The sequence below is a fragment of the Periplaneta americana genome, chromosome 12 (assembly GCF_040183065.1).
Source record: "Periplaneta americana isolate PAMFEO1 chromosome 12, P.americana_PAMFEO1_priV1, whole genome shotgun sequence".
NCBI lineage: Eukaryota > Metazoa > Arthropoda > Insecta > Blattodea > Blattidae > Periplaneta > Periplaneta americana.
This window is the reverse complement of record NC_091128.1, coordinates 142,083,214-142,108,180: the sequence shown is the minus strand read 5'-3', so window position 1 is coordinate 142,108,180 and position 24,967 is coordinate 142,083,214. Positions and strand designations below refer to the sequence as shown.

At 35.9% G+C, this 24,967-nt stretch overlaps 1 protein-coding gene across 4 annotated transcripts in view; it reads left to right on the top strand.

Annotated features, from left to right (window-relative positions):
• Positions 1 to 24,967, top strand: part of Mekk1 (mitogen-activated protein kinase kinase kinase 4) — a 129,327-nt gene that overhangs the window by 45,592 nt on the left and 58,768 nt on the right. For all 4 annotated transcript variants that reach the window (XM_069842150.1, XM_069842147.1, XM_069842148.1 and 1 more), the window contains 9 exons: positions 312 to 572; positions 684 to 845; positions 1,167 to 1,312; positions 2,183 to 2,296; positions 12,816 to 12,996; positions 13,220 to 13,381; positions 13,645 to 13,860; positions 20,156 to 20,477; positions 22,945 to 23,118. In XM_069842150.1, coding sequence (XP_069698251.1) covers positions 312 to 572; positions 684 to 845; positions 1,167 to 1,312; positions 2,183 to 2,296; positions 12,816 to 12,996; positions 13,220 to 13,381; positions 13,645 to 13,860; positions 20,156 to 20,477; positions 22,945 to 23,118 — 1,738 coding nt within the window. The remainder of the gene's footprint in view (positions 1 to 311; positions 573 to 683; positions 846 to 1,166; positions 1,313 to 2,182; positions 2,297 to 12,815; positions 12,997 to 13,219; positions 13,382 to 13,644; positions 13,861 to 20,155; positions 20,478 to 22,944; positions 23,119 to 24,967) is intronic.

The window sequence follows — 24,967 nt, the reverse complement described above, 5'->3', positions numbered from 1 at the left end:
GGATGGTTGGGTGGATGGATGGATGGATGGATATATTTGTATATGAATGGTTGAGGGAGTGGGTGGATAGATAAGAGGTGTATAGATGATTGGATAGAAGGATGGGCAGATGAATGGGTCATGAATTTGTCTTTGTTTAGAATTAGAGTAAGATTAAAATTAATGACATCTGGTGATTAAAAGCATAGCCTTATATACAAAAATGCTTCTGTTAGTTATTCTAGGGTCATGATGGTAAATAAGTGGGCTGTATTATAGATTAATATGAGAAAACTTCATTCTTCTTATATTTCTGCTATTTATTATTCTAGACTGAAGATAGGAAGGACAGTTTACAGTCAGAACTAGAAGTTACTCTTGCTGAAGAAGAGCCTGGTGCTAAAGAATACGGCGAAGAAGAGGAATTACGTCGTTATGGCTATTGGAGTCCTGAAGCTCAGTCCTTAGGTCTACCATCTTATCGAGCAGCATTTTTGTTCCTGTCTCGTATTCCACTTGAAATGATTCATGAGTTCCTACGTATGCGCCTTGAACAAAAACCAAACCAGCCTTCAGTTTTAAGTATTCGGCAGGTACATATAATCAAAATAAAATTTTCGGTGTTTATTAGTGACTTCGTAACTGAGTATCAAATAATTTGCTGTGCTGTATACAAATATGTATTTTTCTCTGGTTGTTGACAGTTAATGCGAGAGTTGAAGGAAGGCCTAAAGATTGCAGTGATACATAGGCAGAGATATATGACTCTAATCCATAAATCTCTATGGGATAAGGAAGAGGAGACTTTGAATTTATATGAAATGGTGGTCACTGAATTTGAACAGAGTATGAAGTCTGTCCTTAAGGTAAGTAACTAGGTATATGAGGTGTGATTGGAAAGGTCTTAGATTGGACTTGTAATACCCAAATGACAGTACTTGCAGGTTATTGTGATGGATCCCTTTCAAAGTAATCCCCTTCTGATTAAACACACCGACTCTGTGTTTCTACTTTTAGAAGCATTCCTGGAAGTCGTCCTTCTTTAGGGTGTTAAGAACCCTCTGATTAAACAACAATTAATCTATCACCCCATGGTATCAGTAGTTTCTTCTATAGAAAGTCAGATATGTGAATTGATATTTTAAAATGATGTATATTTCATTGACATATTCTGTTTTCTTGTGCAGTTGTATCTTGAATATGTGCAACAGTGGATGCTTATGGTACAGCAGGAGGGATATCAAAAAAACCTCCTGGAAGAGGAGTGGTGTTTTGTGAGGACAACATGTCCAAAAATTCCTGGAGGTGAAGGAATGGCAAGCCATACATTCTGGTAAGAAGTTCTACATTTCCAGGAATAATTGAAATTCTTAATTTTTGAGGCACACTCATTACTGTCAGTTGTTTAATAGTCTTATGGCCAGTTTGTCCAAGTAATGTTTAATTTTGCTTAACGAATGTTAAATTAACATCTGTTTATTTTTAACGCTTTGTTAATGTATTTTCCATTTGTTCAACATAATTTTGTTTAAGATAACCAACACTTAACTGTAACGTCTGTTAGCACTATTTTAACTACTCAACGGCAGTTGGTAATGATTCTACACATGTAAGACAATTTTTGCTTGACTAAAATTAATCTTTAAATTCTATAGGTATTATAGAGTGAGTCATGAAACTTGCATAAAATGACAACCTGTTATAGAAGGCCACGCTCCATAAACAAACAGTTGACAAATGAAAGTTGTAGGTGACGTGCTGAGTAACAATTACAAAGTAAGGTTATATTTCCTCATTGCTATTATGGATACGAAATACGAAAGAAATAAAATAACACTGATGTATTTAAACAGTCCAAAGTATTTTTTAAATGTTATATTACCAGTCATATCCTAAACATTCCCTGCAGAGAGACACAAAATATTAATTTCGCTACTTCTGTTCGAACAGCTGTGGAGACATCGGCCATATTTAACTAACTGTTAAACGAGTTAACTGCCCGAAATCCTACATTTAAAATTAACAAACTGTTAACAATCTGTTAAACCAAACTGGTGTTGAAAACATACAATTTTATTAATTAGCAAACTATTTAGAGTTTAACAGTCGTTAAATTTTCTAACAATACTTGGGAAAACCGGCCATTACTGTTGCTATAGTCCTCGTGATTGTAATTTATGAATTAGTGACAATTTTTTTTCAGTCATATTGCTAGCAGTATGCTTGGAGCGATTGGAGATCAAATTGTGACGAGAGCTGAACAATTAAAAAAAAATATGTACAATTGTGATGGTTCAGATGAAGAATCTTCACCCAAGTAAGTATACTGTTTTTAACATTATAGCTTTTCTTCTTCTTTCTCTTCCTCCTCTTTTATAGACGTGGCTGATTGGCTGTTCTGTCCATTGTGCTGTCTCCATATTCTTCTGCAGAACTGTGATTGAAATTTGGGAATCAGCTCTTTGGCATCCAATCAGATGGTAGATTAATTTATTTCTATATTGAGAAATAGTTAGTACTGTAACTAAAGATGTGGATGTTCCCTTATACAGTGAAATCTGAGTATAACGAATATCAGAAAATATTATTAAACTTTATTTTGAAAAGTACCACACGTTGTAAAAAAGAGGAAGTTATTTCCAAACAAAGTTGTTTTGATTCTACATTAGATAAAGTAGAGTTATTCCACGACATATTTTATGTATTACAGCTGTGTGTACAATCCATGTAAGATTTAACAAACTCAAGTAGAAAGAATTTAATCTCTGCTGTCCCAGAGTCGAATGCGAGTAAGTCTTCATTCTTCTAAGACATTAGAAAGATTTCTCTACTGCTGATGTTGACATGGGAATTATCATGAAAATTTTCAAAAACTTCAACAATTCTGAGAGCAAATTCTTAAGACGAATTTCTTGTTTGAAATCATGTAGCTTCTATGTTTCCAACAACCATTCAGCTGCATCTGATGAAGCATTCGTCTGTGAAGCAGGAGATGACCAGAACCTGTTACTCTGATAGAAATGTACAATTTTCCTTCTAATGATTTGTTAAATTTATGAATAAACACCTTTTTTTAACTTTCCTGTGTTAATAATGAAACTATTATGGTAATTTTACTTTAATTAATGAATAGATTCAGTTTGTTTCCGCCATCTTCAGATTTCTAATGAGGTCTTGCAGTTGTTTTCGATTTTTATTCTTCTGCTGTCTTGGTGGGGGCATGTGTATGATAGGTAGTGTTGTGTCGAAAAGGATGTGTGTTCTGAAATTGAGATGAGTGTTGAGTATGTGTTTTTGTATGTCTGTAAATTTCGTATTGTTCTAGTATGTTTAGTTTCTGCCTTTTTGATTGAATGTGTAGAATTTCCGTGTTTGTTTCTATATCACTGTAGTAGTAATAATGGTGTTGATGTGTTCTACATAGATGGATGAGCATCGAGTATGTGTTGTGCATGTGTTTTGTATGCCTAAATTTTCTATTGTTCTAGTGTGTTTAGTTTCTGGCTTTTCGGTTGAATGTGTAGAATTTCCATGTATGTTTCTATATCGCTGTAGTTGTGGTTGGTGTTGATGTGTTCTACATAGGTGGATGAGCATCGAGTATGTGTTGTGCATGTGTTTTTGTATGCCTAAATTTTGTATTGTTCTAGTGTGTTTAGTTTCTGGCTTTTCGGTTGAATGTGTAGAATTTCCATGTCTGTTTCTATATCGCTGTAGTTGTGGTAGGTGTTGATGTGTTCTACATAGGTGGATGAGCATCGAGTATGTGTTGTGCATGTGTTTTTGTATGCCTAAATTTTGTATTGTTCTAGTGTGTTTAGTTTCTGGCTTTTCGGTTGAATGTGTAGAATTTCCATGTCTGTTTCTATATCGCTGTAGTTGTGGTTGGTGTTGATGTGTTCTACATAGGTGGATGAGCATCGAGTATGTGTTGTGCATGTGTTTTTGTATGCCTAAATTTGTTCTAGTGTGTTTAGTTTCTTGGTTTTTGGTTGAATGTGTAGAATTTCCATGTCTGTGTTGTAGTTGTGATTGGTGTTGATGTACTCTACATAGATGGAAGTACCATGCGATTTGATTATGGCTGTGATGTATTCCTTGCATCATGTTTGAGAAGATCTCCCAGTTTGTCCGATATAGAAGTCATTACAACTATTGCATGTTAATTTGTAAATTCCTGGCTGTTGTATTTGTTTGTTTGTCTTGTTCGTGTGTTGAGATATTTTTGTAGTGTGTTTTGTTCTGTATGCAATATTGTATTTTAATTTCCTGAATGAGGATGCAATTTTATGTGTTTTTATTTTCGTATATGTTAGTGTAATGTGTTTTTGTTTTTGTTTTTTTGTGATGTGTTTCTTTGATTATTATAAGTATGTTTTAACTTTTTTATGATCTTGTTTATTATGTTAGGGTTGTATCCATTCTCTTGCGCTGTGTATAAGATAATGTGTATTTCTTCATTATCTTGCTGGTTCATTGGTATATTGATTAATTGCTCATGTTTCTGTTGTTTATGTGTGTTACTGTGGTTGTGGGTTTCCTATGAATGTTGAATGTATATTTATCGACATTTTTTATTGTGATACCTAAGAAATTTATGAATTTGTTGTTTTCTGTTTCTAGTGTGTTGTGTAGTTTTGGGTGTATTTTGTTTATGTGTTAGTGTAGGTTTTCATTCTGTCATTTGTTTCCTTTGTATAATATTAGAATACCCTCTACATATTTGTGCCAATAAATGATGATGTCTCCGTATTTATTGTTGTCATTATTTAGGATGTGTCTGTCCTATGTTATGTATGCTAAGATGCTGAAGATGAGTGATTGTATGGGTAAGCCTTTGGTTTGAGAATAGTAGGCCTATTTGTTTTTGTGTGTGAAGTAGTTTTGTTTTGTTATAGTGTCTGTAACCTGGATGATTTCCTTGATGTATTCTTGTATGTTGTTATTGTTGAGCATTTCTTCTAGTATATCAGTGACTAAGAATTGATACCTCGTGTCTGTGAATTTGCAAGTGAATCAGAAAACTGTTTTAAAAATTAATTTCTTTCAAAATAGACAAACTTTTTATATATTTTTCTACTTTGCAAGATCTTCTACTCGAGGAAAAATATTTTGTGAACGTAATAATGACGTAGTTATTCAAAATATTAATGTAGTTAAACTGAATGACAATTTTTTTAGATACGAGGTATCATTTCTTAGCAATCAATCAATATGTAGTATGCCTTTTATTGGTATGTTAATGTATAGGTTAGTTCTGTTGAATAATGCTAGTGTTTCACTGTGTGGAATGTGTTTATTCTTTATTTTATTGACCAGGTCTATAGGCCTACTATTTTTATTGTTGTTCAATTTTCAAATTTTATGCTGTTCCTTATGATGTTGTCCATGTGTGTTGCTAATTTGTGTGCTGGTACATTGCATTGATTTACTAGTGATCTGACTGGAATGTTTTCTTTGTGTATTTTGAGTAGTATGTTTAGTCTTGGGCGTCAGGTTTGATTTGTTTTAGTTGTATTTTATTGTTAGATACTGTGTGTGTTTTTATTATGTTTTTTATTATGGTGTGATGTTGTGCTATGGGATCGTTTTTAAGTTTTGTGATGGTGTTTTGTTCAAAGTATATTTCAGTTTTATTATGCATGTCTTGTTTGTTTATGATTGCTGTACAGTTTCCTTTATCTGCTTTAACGAAAGTTAGGTTATGTTCTTCTTCTTTAGTTTTTAGAATTTTTCTTCACTTGCATCACTTCCAAGTAGAAAATGCTGAACTTCCAATAAGAATTAAAAAAAAAAGAAAAACAAATCTGTTTCTAATCAGGAAATCAAACAATTGGCATTACTATCTATGATTTCAAAGCATAGACTCGTGTACTTCTGCTTCACTGAATCAAACTGCTCTGCTGAATTGTCTTGGAAGTCGTCATATCTTCTGGGAATCTTTCTTCTTCTCAACACTGCAGGTGAATGAATTTCTGCAGGTTTGTTTTCTCTTGCTTTTCTCTTCAGATTTCTTGAGAAGCTTGTCTACAAAATTGAATGATTGCATTCAGGATCATTAGTCTATTCAAGGTGAAGCGAATTTTTTTTGCAGAGCACAGTCCACAGAGTCTATCTGACCAATAGTTTGACAAGAACAGTAAGAGTAAAAAAATGAAAGGGATGCATTAGTTTAAAAAATGTGGCAATTTTAGATCCAGATTCGATTGAACCATTATTTGAAACAGGAATAAAAATTCCACAAAATATGTACTGTGAAAGAATAAACGAAAGATGGCTGCCGAGGTAGAAGAACAGTTCGAGAGCGCTCTCAAAACTATAATGAAAGCCACGGAAACAAATGGTTACCTGAAACGAGACATGCAGGACGAGATACATAAAGCGGTGAGTCGCATTAAAATATGCTTTGCATCATTGAAAGATATGCTAAATGACAATATAAAGGGAAATAGCACACCACAAGGTGAGGTTAAGGAACAACAAACGCACACATCACATAAGATAGAAGAGAGAAGCGTTGTGGGACAAGTGGCGCCATCTATCGGCGAAACGCACGAAACCACAAGCACCAACCAACATGTGACACCTGGCGGACCGGAGCTAAATTTAGTCGACACGCAAGAGCCAAGCAAGATCAAGGAGGATAGCCGCAGAAACCTAAGTGACAACCAGAGCCTAGACAAACCTACCGACCAAACGGAGAAGACATGCAAAAACACAGAAATTGAAAAACGAATCTCGGAACAAGTAAACCACCAGATTCAAATTGCAATAGAAAACCTATCAAACAACATCAAAAAGATGATAAGAGACGAGATTAAAAATGCTACGCAGCAGGGTCCAGAACCACAAACACCCACGGCAATACAGCTAGAAGCTTCCTTCGAAGCTGAAAGGAACAACATGGAGAGAGACGAAGACAATGAGGGCTTCACCAGAGTACAGGGAAGAAGACGCAGGGAAAGGCAGACTCAAGAAGGCAACACGGAGAGTGAGGAAATCGACAGCAGTCTGACAACTGAAAACACACGGAAGTAGGGGGCCGGTACGACACGAGGACAGGAGACTACCACACGCAAACAAACCGGAGAGACCAACAACCCAGAAATCTACAAGCCGCCAGTAGAGCGCCCTCTCCTGTATCGAAAATAGGAAGAGGGGGAAAGACAAGCAGATTGAGGTCCGCAGCGAAACTATACTGGCTCTTTCTAGGTCGCCTGGATGAGAGGACCACAGCCGAAGAAATCACGGAACACCTGAAAGAGAAAGGCATCACGGAAGTAAAGGAATGCGTGAAATTAAACACCAGAGGAAGAAACAAATGTTTCAAACTGGCAGTCGACGAGAACATCAAAGACGAAGTTGAGAAAGAGGAGTTATGGCCGGAAGGAGTAATCTTCCGACCTTTCGAATTCCGCAACTGACTACACAAAAAGAAGAAAAACGACGTCAAAATCACCCTATGGAACGTGGAAGGTCTAAAATCCTTACTAAATATTCTACCAGACGAAACAATATTCAACAGCGACATTCTCATACTCTGCGAAACCTTCCTCCAAGAACCTCGGAATATACATGGATTCTACGCAGCACATGCCCTGGCCAAAGCAGGACCAGAAGGAAGACCATCTGGTGGAGTGTCGTGCTACTACAGCCCAGACCTAGGGCAAGCAAAGAACGTAGAGACAAGAGAAAACACCGTAATAATACAGCTAAATAGTCTACAAATCGTAGGAATCTATATAAGACCCCAGTGCTCAGCAGACGAAGTGATAGAAATCATCATGACCGCACTGAACCAGATTGACCCGGAGATTCCAACCCTGCTGGCAGGAGATCTAAACTGTCGAATAGACAGGCTGAACAGCAAATCAGAGGCCCTTCTAGAACTCATGGAAGAGGAAGGTTTTACCCTCATCAACGAAGCACAAAACAAGACTTACATCTCCCACAACGGCTCTAGTACCATAGACCTTGTATTCCATCGCGGAAACGAGATAAAATACCGAAGCATAACAACCACCACAGTATCAGCAAGCACTCCCATACGGAAACATCTCCCGGTAAGGGCAGAATTCCAGATAACATCAATAAAGAGAGACAAGCAAAATGAACAGCAATGGAGTCCAAGAAAAATCATCCCCGAACTACTAGTACAGAACACGAACGAGGAAGAAATACTGAACACAATAGAAAGAGGCAACATAGAAGATGCACTGAGAAACCTAACTAAATCCTTGATGCAGTCAACGCCCCCTCAACCGACAATGAGGAAAAGCAAACCTTGGTTTGACAGTGAATGTTACACAACACGGAATTTGGTCCTTGAAAAGCTTCACGAGATGAAAAAGAGAAACAAAAACGATGAAAACCTAAGACTCAGCTATATGGATATAAAGACAAAATACAACTCGCTTCTGAAAGCAAAGAAGCAAGAATACACCCAGATCAAGGAAGAAGAATTACTTCGAGAAGCAGAAATAAAACCCTATAGAGTCCTGGAACCACGGAAAACCAAGGTCACCCCAAGTATCGCAATGACAGTGTGGGAGAGACATTTCACAGATCTACTCCAAAAGAAGAACTCTCAATATCATACCGAAGGACGCAACTCCTTAACTGCAAACGAAAGAATTACAGAAGACGAAGTATGGCAGGCGATCGAAAGAAGCAAACCCCGTAAGGCAGCCGGACCAGACAATATCTCGAACGAACTGCTGAAAGGAGCAATGATATATACCGGGAAGATATGGGCAGCCATATACAACAAGTGCCTAGAAACCTCGGAGATCCCCACGATATGGAGAGAATCAACTGTCAAAGTGATCTACAAAGGAAAAGGACCGCAGAACACACCGGAATCCTACAGAGGAATCGCTTTGGAATGTGCACCATTCAAGATAATGAATAACATTATACTCAAAAAGATCCATGACAGCATAATGACAGTGATACCCCTAGAACAACACGGCTTCATTCCCGGAAGATCAACCATTCAAGCAGCGGGACACGTACTCCAAGCTATAAGCGGAGCCCTGTCCAAACCCAAAGGCCACGCATATGCAGCTTTTGTTGACTACAAGCAAGCTTTCGACGGAGTAAACAGAAGTAAAATCCTGGAAAAACTACAACCAGTACTCGGCGCGGAAAGTCAGATCTTCAAGCTCATAGCAAGCATCCTCCGTGAAAACACAATCAGAATTCACGATGGACTAACGCAATCCAAAGGAATCCAGCAAACGAACGGAGTACTGCAGGGAGACCCTATAAGCCCCATTATGTTCAACATACTTACGCACGACGTGATACAAAGGATACAAACAGAGGAAGTGAGGATGTGGCTATATGCAGATGACATGATCCTGATATCGGAAAGAAGAGAACCCCTGCAAGAAGCCATCAACAAACTGCAAGAGTGGTCTCAGGAAAATGACCTAGTCATAAACAAGGACAAGACGAAAGTCATGAAATTCAGAAGAGGAGGACCCTTGGCACACACTGATAGATTCACTTGCGGAGAACAAGAACTGGAAATAGTCAAAAGCTACAAATACCTAGGACTTACACTACAAGTGACAGGCCACGCCTTTTCCAAGCACATCGAAGACAGAGCAGTAAGGGCAATGAAAGCGACCTTCGAGATAAAGAAACTGAGCCTACTATCCGTCACGACAGCCCTGAGGCTTTTCAACATAAAGATTGCACCCATTGCCACATACGGAATACAACTTATATGGAACCACCTCACGTACTCCAACCTCAAACGGCTGGAGAGAGTCAAAGCAGCCTACCTGAAAAGAATGCTCTGCATCTCAAAATACACGCAAAGCAGAATAGCATATATCTTAGCAGACACAACCTACTTCATAGAGGACATGATGGCAACTCACAGCCTGGTACCAACACCACAAAGCATCAGATTTCTGGAAGACAGGCGACAAAAAGCAACAGACATTAACCATAGACTCCTCAGCACCCCAGCGATGACAAACAGCGAATGGAAGGAAGCCAACTACCACCTGCGCCATCTGTACACGAGAGTAGCAGCCCATGGACTACATCACCGAATATGCCTTACCAAGGGATACCACAGCCCCACCCACGGATGTCAGTGCACCATATGTGGAGGACCCTGTGATACGTATCACATTATCGAATGCAAAGAAAGAACATTGACACTATCACACTATACAAACGATGCTAATTTTACTTAATCGTATCATCTTGTAGGACACAATGGTCGGATGTGAGGTATTTCATCACTAGGGAGCGGATTTTTATGTGCTAAAAAATTTAAAAATATTTATTTTTTATGTGCTAAAAAGTACGAAAATATTTGCTAAAAACAAAAAAAAATATTTGTTTTAAATATGACAAAAATACCTTACTTAGCTTGGAAAAAAAAAAATGTTACTAGGTACTCACCAACCACACTTGAGTAGTTTGCCGAGAATTGCAGTAAACAACAAAGGTCATCTCCAAATTCTCCATGACAAATGAATGCCGATTATCTCTGAACAACGACTTATACTGTGAAAACGATCTTCCCATATCACAGGACGTCAGACGTGCATATTTAAAGAGAGGAATGTCATAAACACAAACACCGTCAATTTCACCTACAGGCACATCCTCCAATACTTGAGCAACTTTACACATTTTTTTATATCCACTTTTTCCCAAACACATTCTGGAATTTGTCCCTTAGTAATTGTGCTTCTGAACTTGGTAGCGAGTCTAGTTTAATTTTCACGGCACGCACCTCCCTGTTTCAGACAACACGTTTTTGGATGTTTCGAGTTTTTTTATGGTGTCACACAAAAAGCTTAGATTTGCTAATAGGAAAGCCAAATCGTTTTTTAAACAATCATCTTTCAGTATATCTTGAAGGATATCGATTGACCAAGCCCGATAACAGGAAATCACAACAAGACATATTGCCTTACTTGATAGACATGAGCGAGAGGCGAGAGATTTGTTTAAATTAAATAATATTCATACCCGAGCTCTTATCTGTTGTGTTTCACAAACAAAGCATGGAATGAAATCATCTTCAGCAACAATAAACATTCCTAATTATGTGTTGCAAGATCTCTCCTCCTTGTCCACGTTAATTTGTTCTCTAATAATAACATTGATATGCTGCCTAGCAGTTCTCAGTACTTGCGGTGATACTATTACAAAAATGGATCACGGATACATCACACAGCGCTTAGAAACTCGAAGCAACCAAGAATTCTTAAAAAGATAACGTACTTCTGAGTGACATAATTGATTTAGTTTTAAAATGTTTAAAAGTTCTTGTAAAAAAATTATTTAAGTAAAAAAACTCCAAGATTTATGTGTTTATAATAGAATTCCTGAAAATATGTATTTACATAATTTTTTTGCGAAAATATGTGTTTTTATGTGAAATAAAATTCGGGTTTTAAACTTGAAACTTCATGTTCGGAATTTTTAACTTTGTTATTTGTGTTTTATCACACGCAAAAATAATATTTAATTACATAGAAATCCGCTCCTTATTCATCACATGTTAAAGATTAAAAAAAAAAAAAAATCTCATAACTGTCATCATTATATCCATGCATTTATACAGTAAAATTATACTACTTCTAGCTCTGTATCTCAACTGAGACCTGCTATAAAGCAAAATAAAAATATTTCCATGCCGTTTTTAAACAAGAACTAAAAACTTTATATAACTCTTAACATTCCACACATGAACAGAAGCCCCTACAAATTTCTATTTTAGGCTGCATCATAGAATTATTAATGCCTCAAATTTAATAAAATTATAAAGAGGTTAGTCTGAAACAATATTGATATGGGTTATCCAAAATTGTACCTGGGGGGGGGGGGGAAGGAAAGCTATGAACGTAAATATCACTGGTAACATATCTGGCAATAATTGAATACATTTACAAGCATAACAACATTGCAAAAATTCTACTTAGGAATTAGACAGGGAACACCATTTAAATCCGGATGCACTTTCATTCTACTGACATACTTCAGACGTATGAATGAATTAATCTCTGTAACATGTACTGGAACTGGGCTATTATGATAGAACAGTAATTAATCATACGACAATACTTGGAATAGCTACATCTGTTATTCCGATTGGAACCTTAGCTGCATTGAAAGGATCAATTGCTCTCCTGAAGCATCACCTATATTCGAAATGAAACTAAGTTCATTAGCATTCTTCATTTTTCGTAATACTTACCTCTCTCTTTAAAACTAGGTGTATTTCCACTAATCTGAAATTATATTTGCAATCTGTACTTGTAGGAGTTTCATTGTCAAAACAAAATCAATGGTTCAATGAACTTGTAAACATTTATATGGTTAAGTACTCTTTGTCCCTTGTGACAGCTCATGAATGGTGAGAAGATTTCTAAATTCACAATGCTGAAAAAAATAAGTAGTACATGCTGTAAATTTTGCGGAAGAAATACAAAATACGTAGAAAATACAGCTAATAAAAATTCACCCAGTTCTAAAATTTATGACAATATAATACCAAAGACTACAGTGTAGCATAAGCAGCTACAATTGGAGATATCAGCATTACAAAAAATTATTATATTATAATGAACATTTTTCCACACTACAAAAAAATGTTTATTGCAGTACTAAATACAGTATCTTGTACATAGCAACATGCATTTATTATAATATTGAATATGTTTTGCATATGTTTGAGTAGTTAATAATAGTAAATAATAATAATAATAATAATAATAATAATAATAATAATAATAATAATAATAATAATAATAATAATGTTTTTGTTGTCATTTGTCTTATTATTGTTTTCCTTGTTACAGGCAAGCAATGCTGACAGTATGTCGAGAATTTCAAATTTTATTTAATGAAACTCGAGAAAAAGCTCTGAAAGCTATTGCATTTTCCAAAACTTTGAGGAAAGATCTAGAAGAAGGAACATTCAAGGAAGGAATTAGGCAAGAATGTCTCCTTTTAATTTGTGAAGCACTTGAAGAATTGAAGGTACAGTTTGTTGTCTTTTCTACTTAGGAATTTTTAGTGTATTCTTAGTTGTGTTACGTCAGTTTTTTATGAAAAGAATAGGTCTACATCCCTGTAGTCGTGTAGTGTTAATTTTTTTAATCTTTGTACAGAAGCAGTATGTTTATTTTCCATTTTGAAGTGATTATCGGACATGCGATCTTGTAAAAAAATTAATTTTTTCGTACATTTCTTTCTCTTATAGGATGAAACATTATCTTTGCGAGATGCCATAACTTCAACTATAAAAGTTGCTGAGGAAACTTGTGATGTACGTGACATGTCAGAAGTGGATGATTTAGAAAAGAGTGCATTAGTGTCACGCTGCAGGGAAATTTTACATCAGGGATACAAATTTGGCTTTGAGGTAAGGTTACAGTTCTGGCATTTTCTTTGAAGTTTCTTAATTTATTTGTTACTATTATAATTTTTACCTTTCTGTCATGAAATGAAAAAGAGAACGTTATTGTTTGAACATTCATCACTAATTCTTGGCGTAATGTACATTTTCTTGGAAAGTATCAGTATGAAATTAATATAATTTAATCACCACGGTGACTCAGTGCTAGCACATTGGACTTATAAGCCAGGGGGGCTCTGTAGTTACATTGTGTTGTAATATTTTTGCAGTATCACAAAGAAATCTGTCGTCTGGTGACAGGAGAAGCTCGTGAAAAATTGGCTCGTGGAATGATTAGTTTTGCACAACAATGGATGCAGTTTGTAAAAGAGCGGTGTGATCGAGGAAGGGGTTTGAGGCCAAGATGGGCTAATCAAGGACTTGATTTCCTCATGACGGTCTGTGAACCTCAAAATACCAATTGTCTTGGGGATCCAGAATTTGAGGTGAGTTCATTTAGGTGTTGTTCCTCATTATAAAGCAGAGAAAATAATTGTGATGCTGCACTTGGTGGTACCAAAGAAATGACTTTCGTATGTCGTCAGTGTCCATCTATATCCTTTGTTCCTAAACTAATGGATTGATTTTGTTAATAATGTCTACAAGTCACTTTGTCGGAGCAGTACTGTATGCACATGACATATAATAACTTTTATTCATAATTTAAATATACTTCTTAAAATTATTGTGCACTTTTATGACCGAGCCAGAGAAAGTTTTTTTTTTTCTTTTGCAGTTGCTACAATTTCAGAGTAGTGGTCTAGTTGAAATGTTAAATATTATGTTTTATTTAATGACGCTTGCAACTGCAGAGGTTATATCAGCATCGCCAGATATGCCAGAATTTTGTCCCGCAGGAGTTCTTTCACATGCCAGTAAATCTACTGACATGAGCCATCGCATTTAAGCACACTTAAATGGCATTGACCTGGCCCGGGATCGAACCCGCAACCTTGGGCATAGAAGGCCAGCACAATACCAACTCGCGGTCTAGTTGATTTCTGAATAAAATTATAGGAATTATTTTCATCTTTATCAATAGGCAACCTAACATTTGAACAATAATTGTCACATTCCTTAATCTCAAGCAACATTCATAATACAAACACGATTTACCAACATTACATCACCGAACTACTATATTACCATGTGTTAATTTTAAGTGTCATTTTCGTTTCTGACATTTTTATTTTATGCCTCTCAAGCACCAACTTCTTAGATTGTAACTTTTTTGGCCCTTAATTGTACCCATCAGCATAAAAGACTGCCCTGTGGTGTTGAAAACATTATCTCTTCTCCTCTCCTTATATAGAAGATATATGTCTAACTCTTCATAAGTTTACTTTTTTTTTAACATTTATGTTTTGAAGGTCATATTTTCTGCTGTCATAGATCAGTACAAATTCTTCCAGCTTAGTATTGTTTTTCTTGATATCGTGGGCAATTCCTATTGTATAATTTCTTTAACTTAGTAGCTAATTCTTCTTTGTTGAATGCTCACAGACAACAACACACCACAAGAACACATCGAAGAAATCATCCAAATCACAGACATCATAACAAAGCAAAACTATTTCACACACAACAACAAATACTGCACCCAAACAGAAGGATTGCCAATGGGATCACCCATATCTAGCATACTAGCAGAGATATTTTTTACACAACATAGAACAAACATACATACTCAACAATGAACACAACAAATATGCAGACAACATAATATACTGGCACAGGTACGTAGATGACATACTGATACTATACAAAGGAAACAAATGACAAATACACAAGCTACACCAATACATAAACAAAATACACCCAAAACTCCAATACACACTGGAACTTGAAAACAGTAACTCCATAAATTTCCTAGACATCACCATAACAAAAGCTGACAACAAACACACCTTCAAAATATACAGAAAACGAACCACCACCACCACACACATACACAACACATCTAATCTCTCCACACAACACAAACATGCTGCATTCAGGACAATGGTACACAGATTACTCAACATATCCATGAGCCAACAACACTACAATGAAGAAGTGAACACAAATACATAGCACAAGAAAATGGTTACAACCCAAACATAATAGACAACATCATAAGGAAGACAAACCAAAACTCAACAAACACAAAAACACACAAAACACAACACAAACACAAGAACACAAGAAATACATCACACTAACATACGAAAACAAAAATACACACAAGATCGCATCCTCATTCAGACAACAGAAATACAACATAGCATACAGAACAGAAAACACACTACAAAGACATCTCAACACACAAACAACACAAACAAGTAAATACGACCACACAGGCATATACAAACTCACATGCAATAGTTGCGACAGTTTCTACATTGGATAGACAGGCAGATCATTCCAAACTCGATACAATGAACACATTAAAGCAATAACCAGAGGACACAATACATCTACATATGCCAAACACATAACCAATGCTAACCACACATACAATAACATAAATCCTACACATACAACCAAGAAACCAAAAACTCAACACACTAAAACAATATGAAATATACAGACACACTAAACACACCCTAATCAAATTCTCAACACACAGATCAATTTCAGAACACACACACTATTTGACACAACTCTTCATCACATGAACGCACCCACACAACAGGCAGCGAAGATGAGATAGCGCCGAGATCTAGTAGGCTCTGAGGATGGTGTCAAGTAACATCGAAACAGCTGTAAGCCACACATGCTTACATAATTAACACGAGTAAGATTGCCATTTAATCAATTATTTAATTCTTCCTTCTTGAATAATTTTTATTTTATCGTTTGAATCATTTGCTTGCATTATTCTACCATGATAAGGTGCATAAAGATACATTGTATTGCAATTCTTAAAAGACCAAAATGAACGAAACAGAGAAATTTTAATCAGCTATCCGCAGTTTTCGAGCCTTCTGACCTGCAGATAATTCATATGGGCTACCATTCACATTATAAGAAAAGGGGAGGGAGAGGGAAAGGGAAGAGAAGTGCATGACTAACCTGTAAATTGAATGATACATGCACGAAAAATAAGGTGTGTACTGTACATGTTCATGAGTCATTTATTATATATTTGTACAGTTGGGACGTTCGCTCTGTGCCGGTGAGAATCATGTGGTAGCTAGCCAGTGAGCCTACACTCTAGCGCATGCACAGAATATGGCAAGTGGCCAGTCTCGCAGAAAGCCTTGGCTGTGTAACATCGTCCTGCCACGTGCGTGATAATTGCTGTTTGTTAGTTTAGTTAGTTCATATTCATATTGTTTATTTATTATCGTGGCAAATTGCAGTTGTGTGTGTTTGTGTAGACTAAAATGCCTCCTATTCAGTCTAAACTTGGCGCAAAAACACTGCATAGCCAAACTCGGGAAGTTGTGAACAATATACATTCTTTCATGAAGAGTGAAGCAGCTTCTGGAGACTTTTTAATACCGCTGAAAAAGGTGCAAGAACGAGTGAGTGCAGCAACTAAAGTGCCCGAAAGAACAATAAGAAAGATAATTAAAGAAGGGAAACAGTGTGAGGAAGAAGGGACCTCTTTTGGAACACCCGGTAAAGTTCATCATGTACCGAAACGCATCACAGATGTTGATGATTTTGATAAAAGAGTTATACGACAGACAATTTATAATTTTTATATAAATGACAAAACAGTGCCCACTGTCAGTAAACTGCTACCTAAACTAAAAGATGCCATAAACTTTAACGGCGGTAGTACAAGTTTAAAGATCATTTTACGTGATATGGGGTTTAAATGGAAGAAGACAAGAAATAATAAAGCGGTATTACAGGAAAGGCATGATATTCGAGAACAGTGCGTATCATATTTACGCGCAATAAAGAAATACAGAGAAAAAGGTAGGCCTCTAATATACGAGGATGAAACGTATATTCATAGCACGCATACAAGACCAAAAAATTGGAGTGATGACAAAACCTCAGGTTTACTGGCGCCTATTTCGAAAGGACCTAGGCTTATTATTGTTCATGCAGGGGGTCGAGCGGGTTTGTACCTGGCGCATTTCTGATGTTTAAATCGAACAGGAAAACTGGAGACTACCATCATGAAATGAATGCCAACAATTACCAGAAGTGGATAATGGAAAAGTTGATTCCGAATTTGCCCCCTAGATCTGTTTTTATAATAGATAACGCACCTTACCATAACGTGCAGTTACATAAAGCTCCCTCAAGTAATTCAAAGAAAAGTGATATGCAGGACTGGCTTAGAAGAAACAATGTGCAGTTTCAGGAAAATATGCTGAAAGTGGAGCTTTACAGGCTCATTAAAACACATAAGCCACTTCATAAAACTTACGTGATTGACAATCTCTTAGCTATGAATGGACATTGTGTACTCAGATTGCCGCCGTATTCACCTGAGCTAAGTCCATTGGAATTGATTTGGGCAGATATCAAGCAGTGGGTAGCCGGTCAAAACACAACTTTTAAATTAGAGCAAGTGATGAAATTGTGCCAACAACGGGTTGATGACATCAGTGTAGAAAAATGGGAAAAAGTATGTGAAGATGTTGAAAAAATCGAAGATGAATATATTGAACAGGAAGGAATTATGGAAAATGTAATTGAAAGCTTCATAATTACGGGCGGAGACAGCAGTAGTGAAAGCGACGACGATGAAGATGATGATCATAACGAAAATCACGACGACAATGGTGGTGATATATCTGGTATCGAAAGTTTGTCTGATGATTAGATATATTGATTGCGTCTGTTTCTCTTCATTGCTATATAATTGAACCATGGATGTCATGTTATGTTTATAATCAGTTTGTATTTATTATGATAACACGTGTGATGTGCTAAGTGATACTGGACAACTGTGAGTGGAATGCGCCGTTCATCGCACATCCTGGAACCAACTGCACATGATGATGTCACTACACGCTGCAGATCCCAGCCGAGGCGGTAAGTCACGTGTTTCTATAAACTCACTCTGTTGCTCAAGTAACCAAGCACACCGGCACAGAACGACCGTCCCAACTGTACGTTTATAGATGTATGCAACATGGAGTCTTAACTAGATTGGTTGAAAATAAACATTCACAAACTTAAGATTTTGGTGGAAATATTTTAAGTGTTTTAGGATCCAATCACATTAGAATGCAGAAAATTAGACAGTAAAGAAATTTCTCAGTTAATCGAGTTTTCTGATATTACTTGTTTCGCATTTTTCATTCTTTCCCAGCCATCAGCATAGCTCGGTCGGTTAAGGCGCTTGCCTGCCTGTCTGGTGTTGCGCTCGGACACTTGTTCAATTCCCGCATGGACTGATTACCTGGTTGGGTTTTTTTAGAAGTTTTTCCCAACTGTAAGGCGAATGTTAGGTGATCTATGGCGAATCCTCTGCCTCATCTCGCCAAACACCATTTTGCTATCACCAATCCCATTGACGCTAAATAACCTCTCTTAATTCTTCTAACTATTATTCATTTCAAAACTCTCCATGACATTTTTTATTCTGAAATTCTTTTAACATATCTATAACCATTCATTTTATTTATTTATTTTATTTATTTAATAATAACATATACATAAAAACGTTACATTAAAATACCCCGAAAGAGCAAAGCTCATGTTCGGGGACAGTTCCGTTACATAGATATATATACTTTGTAGACAAAATACTTAAGAAAAAAGGTCACATAAAAATTATAATAAAATTAGTAAATAATAATACTAGTAATAACTGAGTGAAAAAAGAGACGATGTTGAGACTGGTGGATTAATATTAAATTATTATTAGTAGTATAATTAGTACAGGCCATGTTGATATAGTAACCAAGATAAGATAGTAAAAATATACTTAGGATGGAAATAAACTTGTTTTACAATACATCGTACATAATATAAATACAGGGAAGTCTGTCATATAAATTTTTAAATTCTGGATCTGAAAATTTCATTGCTTAAAGTAGTCAATTCTGGATGAAATTTTATTACCGAATTATATAGACGTGAACCATAATTTGTACTGTGTAGTAAAGCAGCAGATGTGAAACATTTAGGTTCAACTAATTTAAGAATTTCATTTCGTCTTGTATTATGATCATGTGGCTGAGCTACAAAATTCATTTTATTTTTATGATAGAATTTCATTAAAGAGTATTTATAAATTTGGTCAATTCTGAAAACATTCAATTCGGAATGGATCAAATTTGTTGGATAATCCAGTCGCCTTTTCAAACAAATTTTGATTATACGTTTTTGCAACACAATTAGAGGAAAAAGAGCAGTTTTTGTAATGCCTCCCCATCCAGTTATACCGTATTGGATAACAGATTCAACTATAGCCAAATAAACCAAAGTTGTTTTTGTGTTAACAATTGCTGAGCACTTGGTAATAAAGACATTAACTCTCTTGCTGTCCAATATTTTTCTCATAAATAGTGGGTTTAGTGTTTGTTTTTGTTGAATATAATAATTTACTGAGTTTGTACTTTCATTTCATCCTGGGTAATTCAATTTCTAATGTAATTTTTCCTATGAAGGATTGTTGCCCTTGTCCAAAAATAAATTTCTGTTACCATCAATTTTGGAATATTTTTTAATAAATTGCTCTAACTTGTATTGATATCTCTTACAGCTTTTGTATGATACAAATTTCAAAATTACTTATACATTAAATTTGTTAATGTATTTTTACTTTCTCTCTTTGTTCTTCAGGCTCTCAAGAAAAGTATTGACGAATGCATCTCCCATGTAGTAGGAACAGCGACACCTACCACTCCACCTTTTAACCCTCATAGTCCTCGGCCTCCGTTAGACCATTACCCTCGATCAAGGGGTAACTCACCTTCACCTCGTTCAAGAACTCCTTCGTATAGAGTGTCTCGCTCCCAACCTGATATCACAGCAGCTGCCGTTGCTGCCTCCACACAGCGATCCCTCTCAGCACAAAATAGTCAGAGTGGTGACAGTCCGAATGACACAGTGGATGAAAGTGCAGATGGCGTTATTGCGGAGATTCTTCCAGTCCCTTCTAAATGTAAGTACAATTATAAGGCATATTACTGCTGCAGAAACTAATGCAATTATTGGAAGAACATTGGACCAATGTTGGAAAGTGACCGGCCGATTTGAATGAGTGAATGAATGAATGAATGAATGAATGAATGAATGAATGAATGGGAGGAAATGGGAGTAGAAACATTAAAAGGTATGCGAAAATGCGTCCGTGCAAGGAAGTTCAGGGCTGAGGAAAACTGAATATGTGAGCTCCAACCCTGTTGGCTACTTGTCTCACTCCAAGTTTCACTGCTTCACTGAAGAAGCTCTAGAAAGTTTTGAAAGTTGTTTTTATATGTACTCACATCAGATGATTGGACTGTTTCGACTAGCATAAATGTTTTTATGCTCGACCGTGCCGAAATGTAGTAATTATACACCTGGTAGCAGCCCTTTAATGGACCTCATTAAAGTACACCTATTCATTAAAGTTCAGGTGTACCACCAATCAGAAAATACCATTGTAGCAATATGAAAGCACAAGTATCGATTATTCTCGGATATGCAATCGAAAGACAACAATAAATCAATAAATGACTTATATTTGAAATAAAGTCAGTTCTGTTACTATAATAATTAGCGTTAATTGTAAATAATATTCAAATAAATTCAATTTGCCATCTCGTTTTTCAATGTCTAATTCAATTTCAAGGTTATATCAAGATTAATGTTTATTTTTACCCTCTAGATTATATCAAGGTCAATGTCGACATTTGTTTCTCGGAAAAAATCAATACTTTCGCGTCTGCGCACATCTCACAATTTACGAGGTATTGCACAAGGTCAGTTCCGCTCCTCACTTGTCAGTCAGATAAGAATAACATGAATACTTATGAATAATTTCAAGTTAGAAATATGGTCGAGCATAAAAAGTCATATGAAACTTGACTATAATGGTAATTAAGATGCTCGTATGAAAATTATGAAACTCGCACTCGTTTCATAAACATACTCTCGTCTTAATTACTACAATTATAGGCTCGTTGCATAATGTACTATGAAGTTCAATATGAATGAATTGTGTCTAAGACTTATCATCACAAATATTTAAATTGTCTTTCGTGGATAATTTGGTAATGTACACACTTACTTATGGCTTTTAAGGAACCCGGAGGTTCATTGTCGCCCTCACATAAGCCTGCCATCGATCTCTATCCTTTGCAAGATCAATCAAGGTCCGAGGTTCAGTCCCAGATGTTGTTGGGATTTTTTTTGTTGCCAACTTTCAGAATGGCCCTGAGGTTCACTCAGCCTTCTATCAAATTGATACTGGGCCTTTCCTGAGTATAGAAGGCAATGCGAATGCAATACCTACCACACCATTTCGTTCTAGTGCCAAGGTCATAAAAGCATGGAATTCTATCTCCATTTCCTCCCATTTGCCTTCATGACATCTGAAGGGGATATCTTTACCTTTACCTTTAAAATTAAAGAAATTTTAAGATTCGTCTTTTCCATATTGATCTTGCAGAACTGTTCTGCTTCTAATCTAGTGCTTTACATTTATGTAACTGACAAGTTCAGCAACCATTACATAAACTACCAGTAAAAACAAAAACCAGCGCAAAAAAAATTGACTGCTAAATTTTCCGTGTATTATTCAACTGAAATTTGATTATTGCCTTTCAAATCATTTTGGATCCTAAATACTTGTATTACTGTCATTGTAACTTCTATTTCGCGAGAAGCATGCTTTTTTTAGGCTTATTTTGAAAGTAAGGAATTGTATCTTATACACCAGAGTCTACAGGAACAGCCAATACATAGTTAACATATAGAGGGAAACTGAACAGTTCACTGGGTTTTCTTATGCAAAATGTCATCTGCTAGAGTTAAATTGGCAGCATGATTTCAGAGAGAGTATAGTATCTAATGAGATCAAATGTTCTGTAAGTCACTTTATGTGCTAGTGATCATTTAGCATGTTATTAACTGCTAGTACTAGTAAATTGTTACCCAAATTTTGTATAATATTCATGTTTTAAAATATACCAGTGACCATGTTAAATGCTGAACCAATTTTGAATATTGCACCACTTTGTGGCAACAAAACCTTCTGGAATTGCATTCGGACGTGAGTTTGATTCCTGCTGGGGTGATTACCTGGTTGGATTTTTTCCGAGGTTTTCCCCAAACATAAGGAAAATGTTGGGTAATATATGGCGTATCCTCGGCCTCATCTCACTAAATACCATCTCGCTATCATCAATCCCATCGACGCTAAATAACCTAGTAGTTGATACAACGTCGTTAAATAACCAAGTAAAAAAGAACAAAAAAAAACAGAAAACCTTGACTGATATCGGCAGTACATCACTTCCAGCTGAGTTGTTTCAAAAACTGAAAAAAATATGAATGGATTTGAATTTAAAGACATAGAAACTTTATTTTAGGTTGTGTTATTATTGTATAGCTAATAAATTATGAATTGTTTGTTATTTTCACAGTAATTCCTCGAATGGAGCGAGTTCAAGAAGCTATTAGACAGTTAGACAGAAGTTTAGAAGAAAAATTACGTTCCGAAGAATTGATTGGTACAGTCACTGATACTGAATCTGAAGACAAGATCCACATCAAGTCACGCAGCGTAACTTTCAGTTGGCAGAGAGGCATCAAAATAGGTAAGTTAGATCTTGCACTTCTCTCACTTATCTGGGTAAATGATAAGCACAATACCGCCATTTGTATTGTATCTCTGGTTCAGGGAAAATACTTTTTTTTTTTTTTTTTTTTTTTTTTTTTTTTTTTTTTTTTTTTTTTTTTACGAAAACACTTGAGACTTTTTTAGACGAACCAAATTTATGGTAAAACTGTTTAAGTACAAGTGCCACAAACTGATGGTACTGTGCTTATCATTTACGTAGTGTGAATTTAAATTAATTAATTAATTTATTTACTTATTTTTTGGATTTCTCCACGATATGATGGTTCTCCATCATGTCCACAGAGAGCATGTTTGCTGGGGGAAATACTTGCATGATTAGGTGGCATACCTGTCATTACAGATGATATGTTGATATAGCTGTGAGAAGTGATGGTGAAGAATTATTTAGGATAGGGAAAGAAGCAAAGCTTTGAAATAATATTCTGGGGAAATTCCACAGATAGTAACAGTATATTCCTACTACAAAAAAGAGTAATTAGAATAATAGTAGGTACCAAATCTAGGGAATCATGTAGGACCATTAAAAAAAAAAAATACAAATAATGCCCATGACTTGTCAGTGTATTTTTCATTAATAAACTTCCTCGTAGGCCTATGTAATTGTGAGAAGTTTGTAACTAATTCAACAGTTCATAGCATAAATACATGTCAAGAAAATAATTTTCATACTCCATCGGCAAGTCTATCGTGCTATCAAAAAGGAGTGCGTTATGTAACAGTAAACGTTTTTCATAGCCTTTGTATGGAAATAAAAAAATCAAACTCAAAACATAAGATTATTCAGGGCCAAATTAAATGAGTACCTAATTTCTCACGCCTTCTATTCTGTAAGTGAATTTATGACATTCAGCAATGCTGCATGATTATTTCTGTCTTGTATTAAGTATTGATACTAAACCTTTGTGTTGTAATAAGAGACTGTATTGTAAAACTTTTATGTATATATTTTAACTAGACTGTGACTACTGGGTGTTCATTTCAAAATGTGTCATGACATCACTGTTGTGAGTCGGCGATTTGAAGCGAGTTTGAGCTTTTATGTCAGAGAAGTTGCCTATTATTCAAGGTGTTCAATCTGAACTTGAGAACGTGTACGGTATAACTTGAACTTCGTAGCAACAGATGGCGGTCTGCACGGTCTGTGTGCTACCATAACCTCTTTTGAACTGTATTTTGCGCTGGCAAATCGTACACAGGGTATTTGTTATCATCGGTAATGGCAACATTCCACAACACAAATCAAATGCTCCATGTCCATGTTGACCGTCAAAGTTAATGTCAACAAATACATAAGTAATTATCTTAACCCTCTTGCCATATCCCGACAGTAAGAAAAAACTCACCTCAGTACATGTTTCCAAACAGTTCACATTCCTGCCACTACCGGCATTATCGTATGTATTGGTATGTACTCTTCAGAATGAATGCCATACTTTCTAGGCAACTTCTCGGGCACATATGTAACACACCTTTGCGGAAGTGTAGGAAGATTGAATTCTCTAGGCTCATCGGCTAGCCACATGATGGCATACAGCGAGCCATGACACACTTTGAACTGAACACGCAGTATATTTTAACTAGACTGTGACTATAATTAAGACTTTTAGTACTATTAAGATTTTTTTTTTTTTGACATGTTCCATATTCCAGTGTTCCGCAACCTTTTTCTACTCACGGCCTAGACTTAACACGGCACACCAAAATGTTAAGCCCCTCAAAAACATGATGTAACTCTCTTAATATAATTACTTAATGTAATCAAATTTATTATTATTATTATTATTATTATTATTATTATTATTATT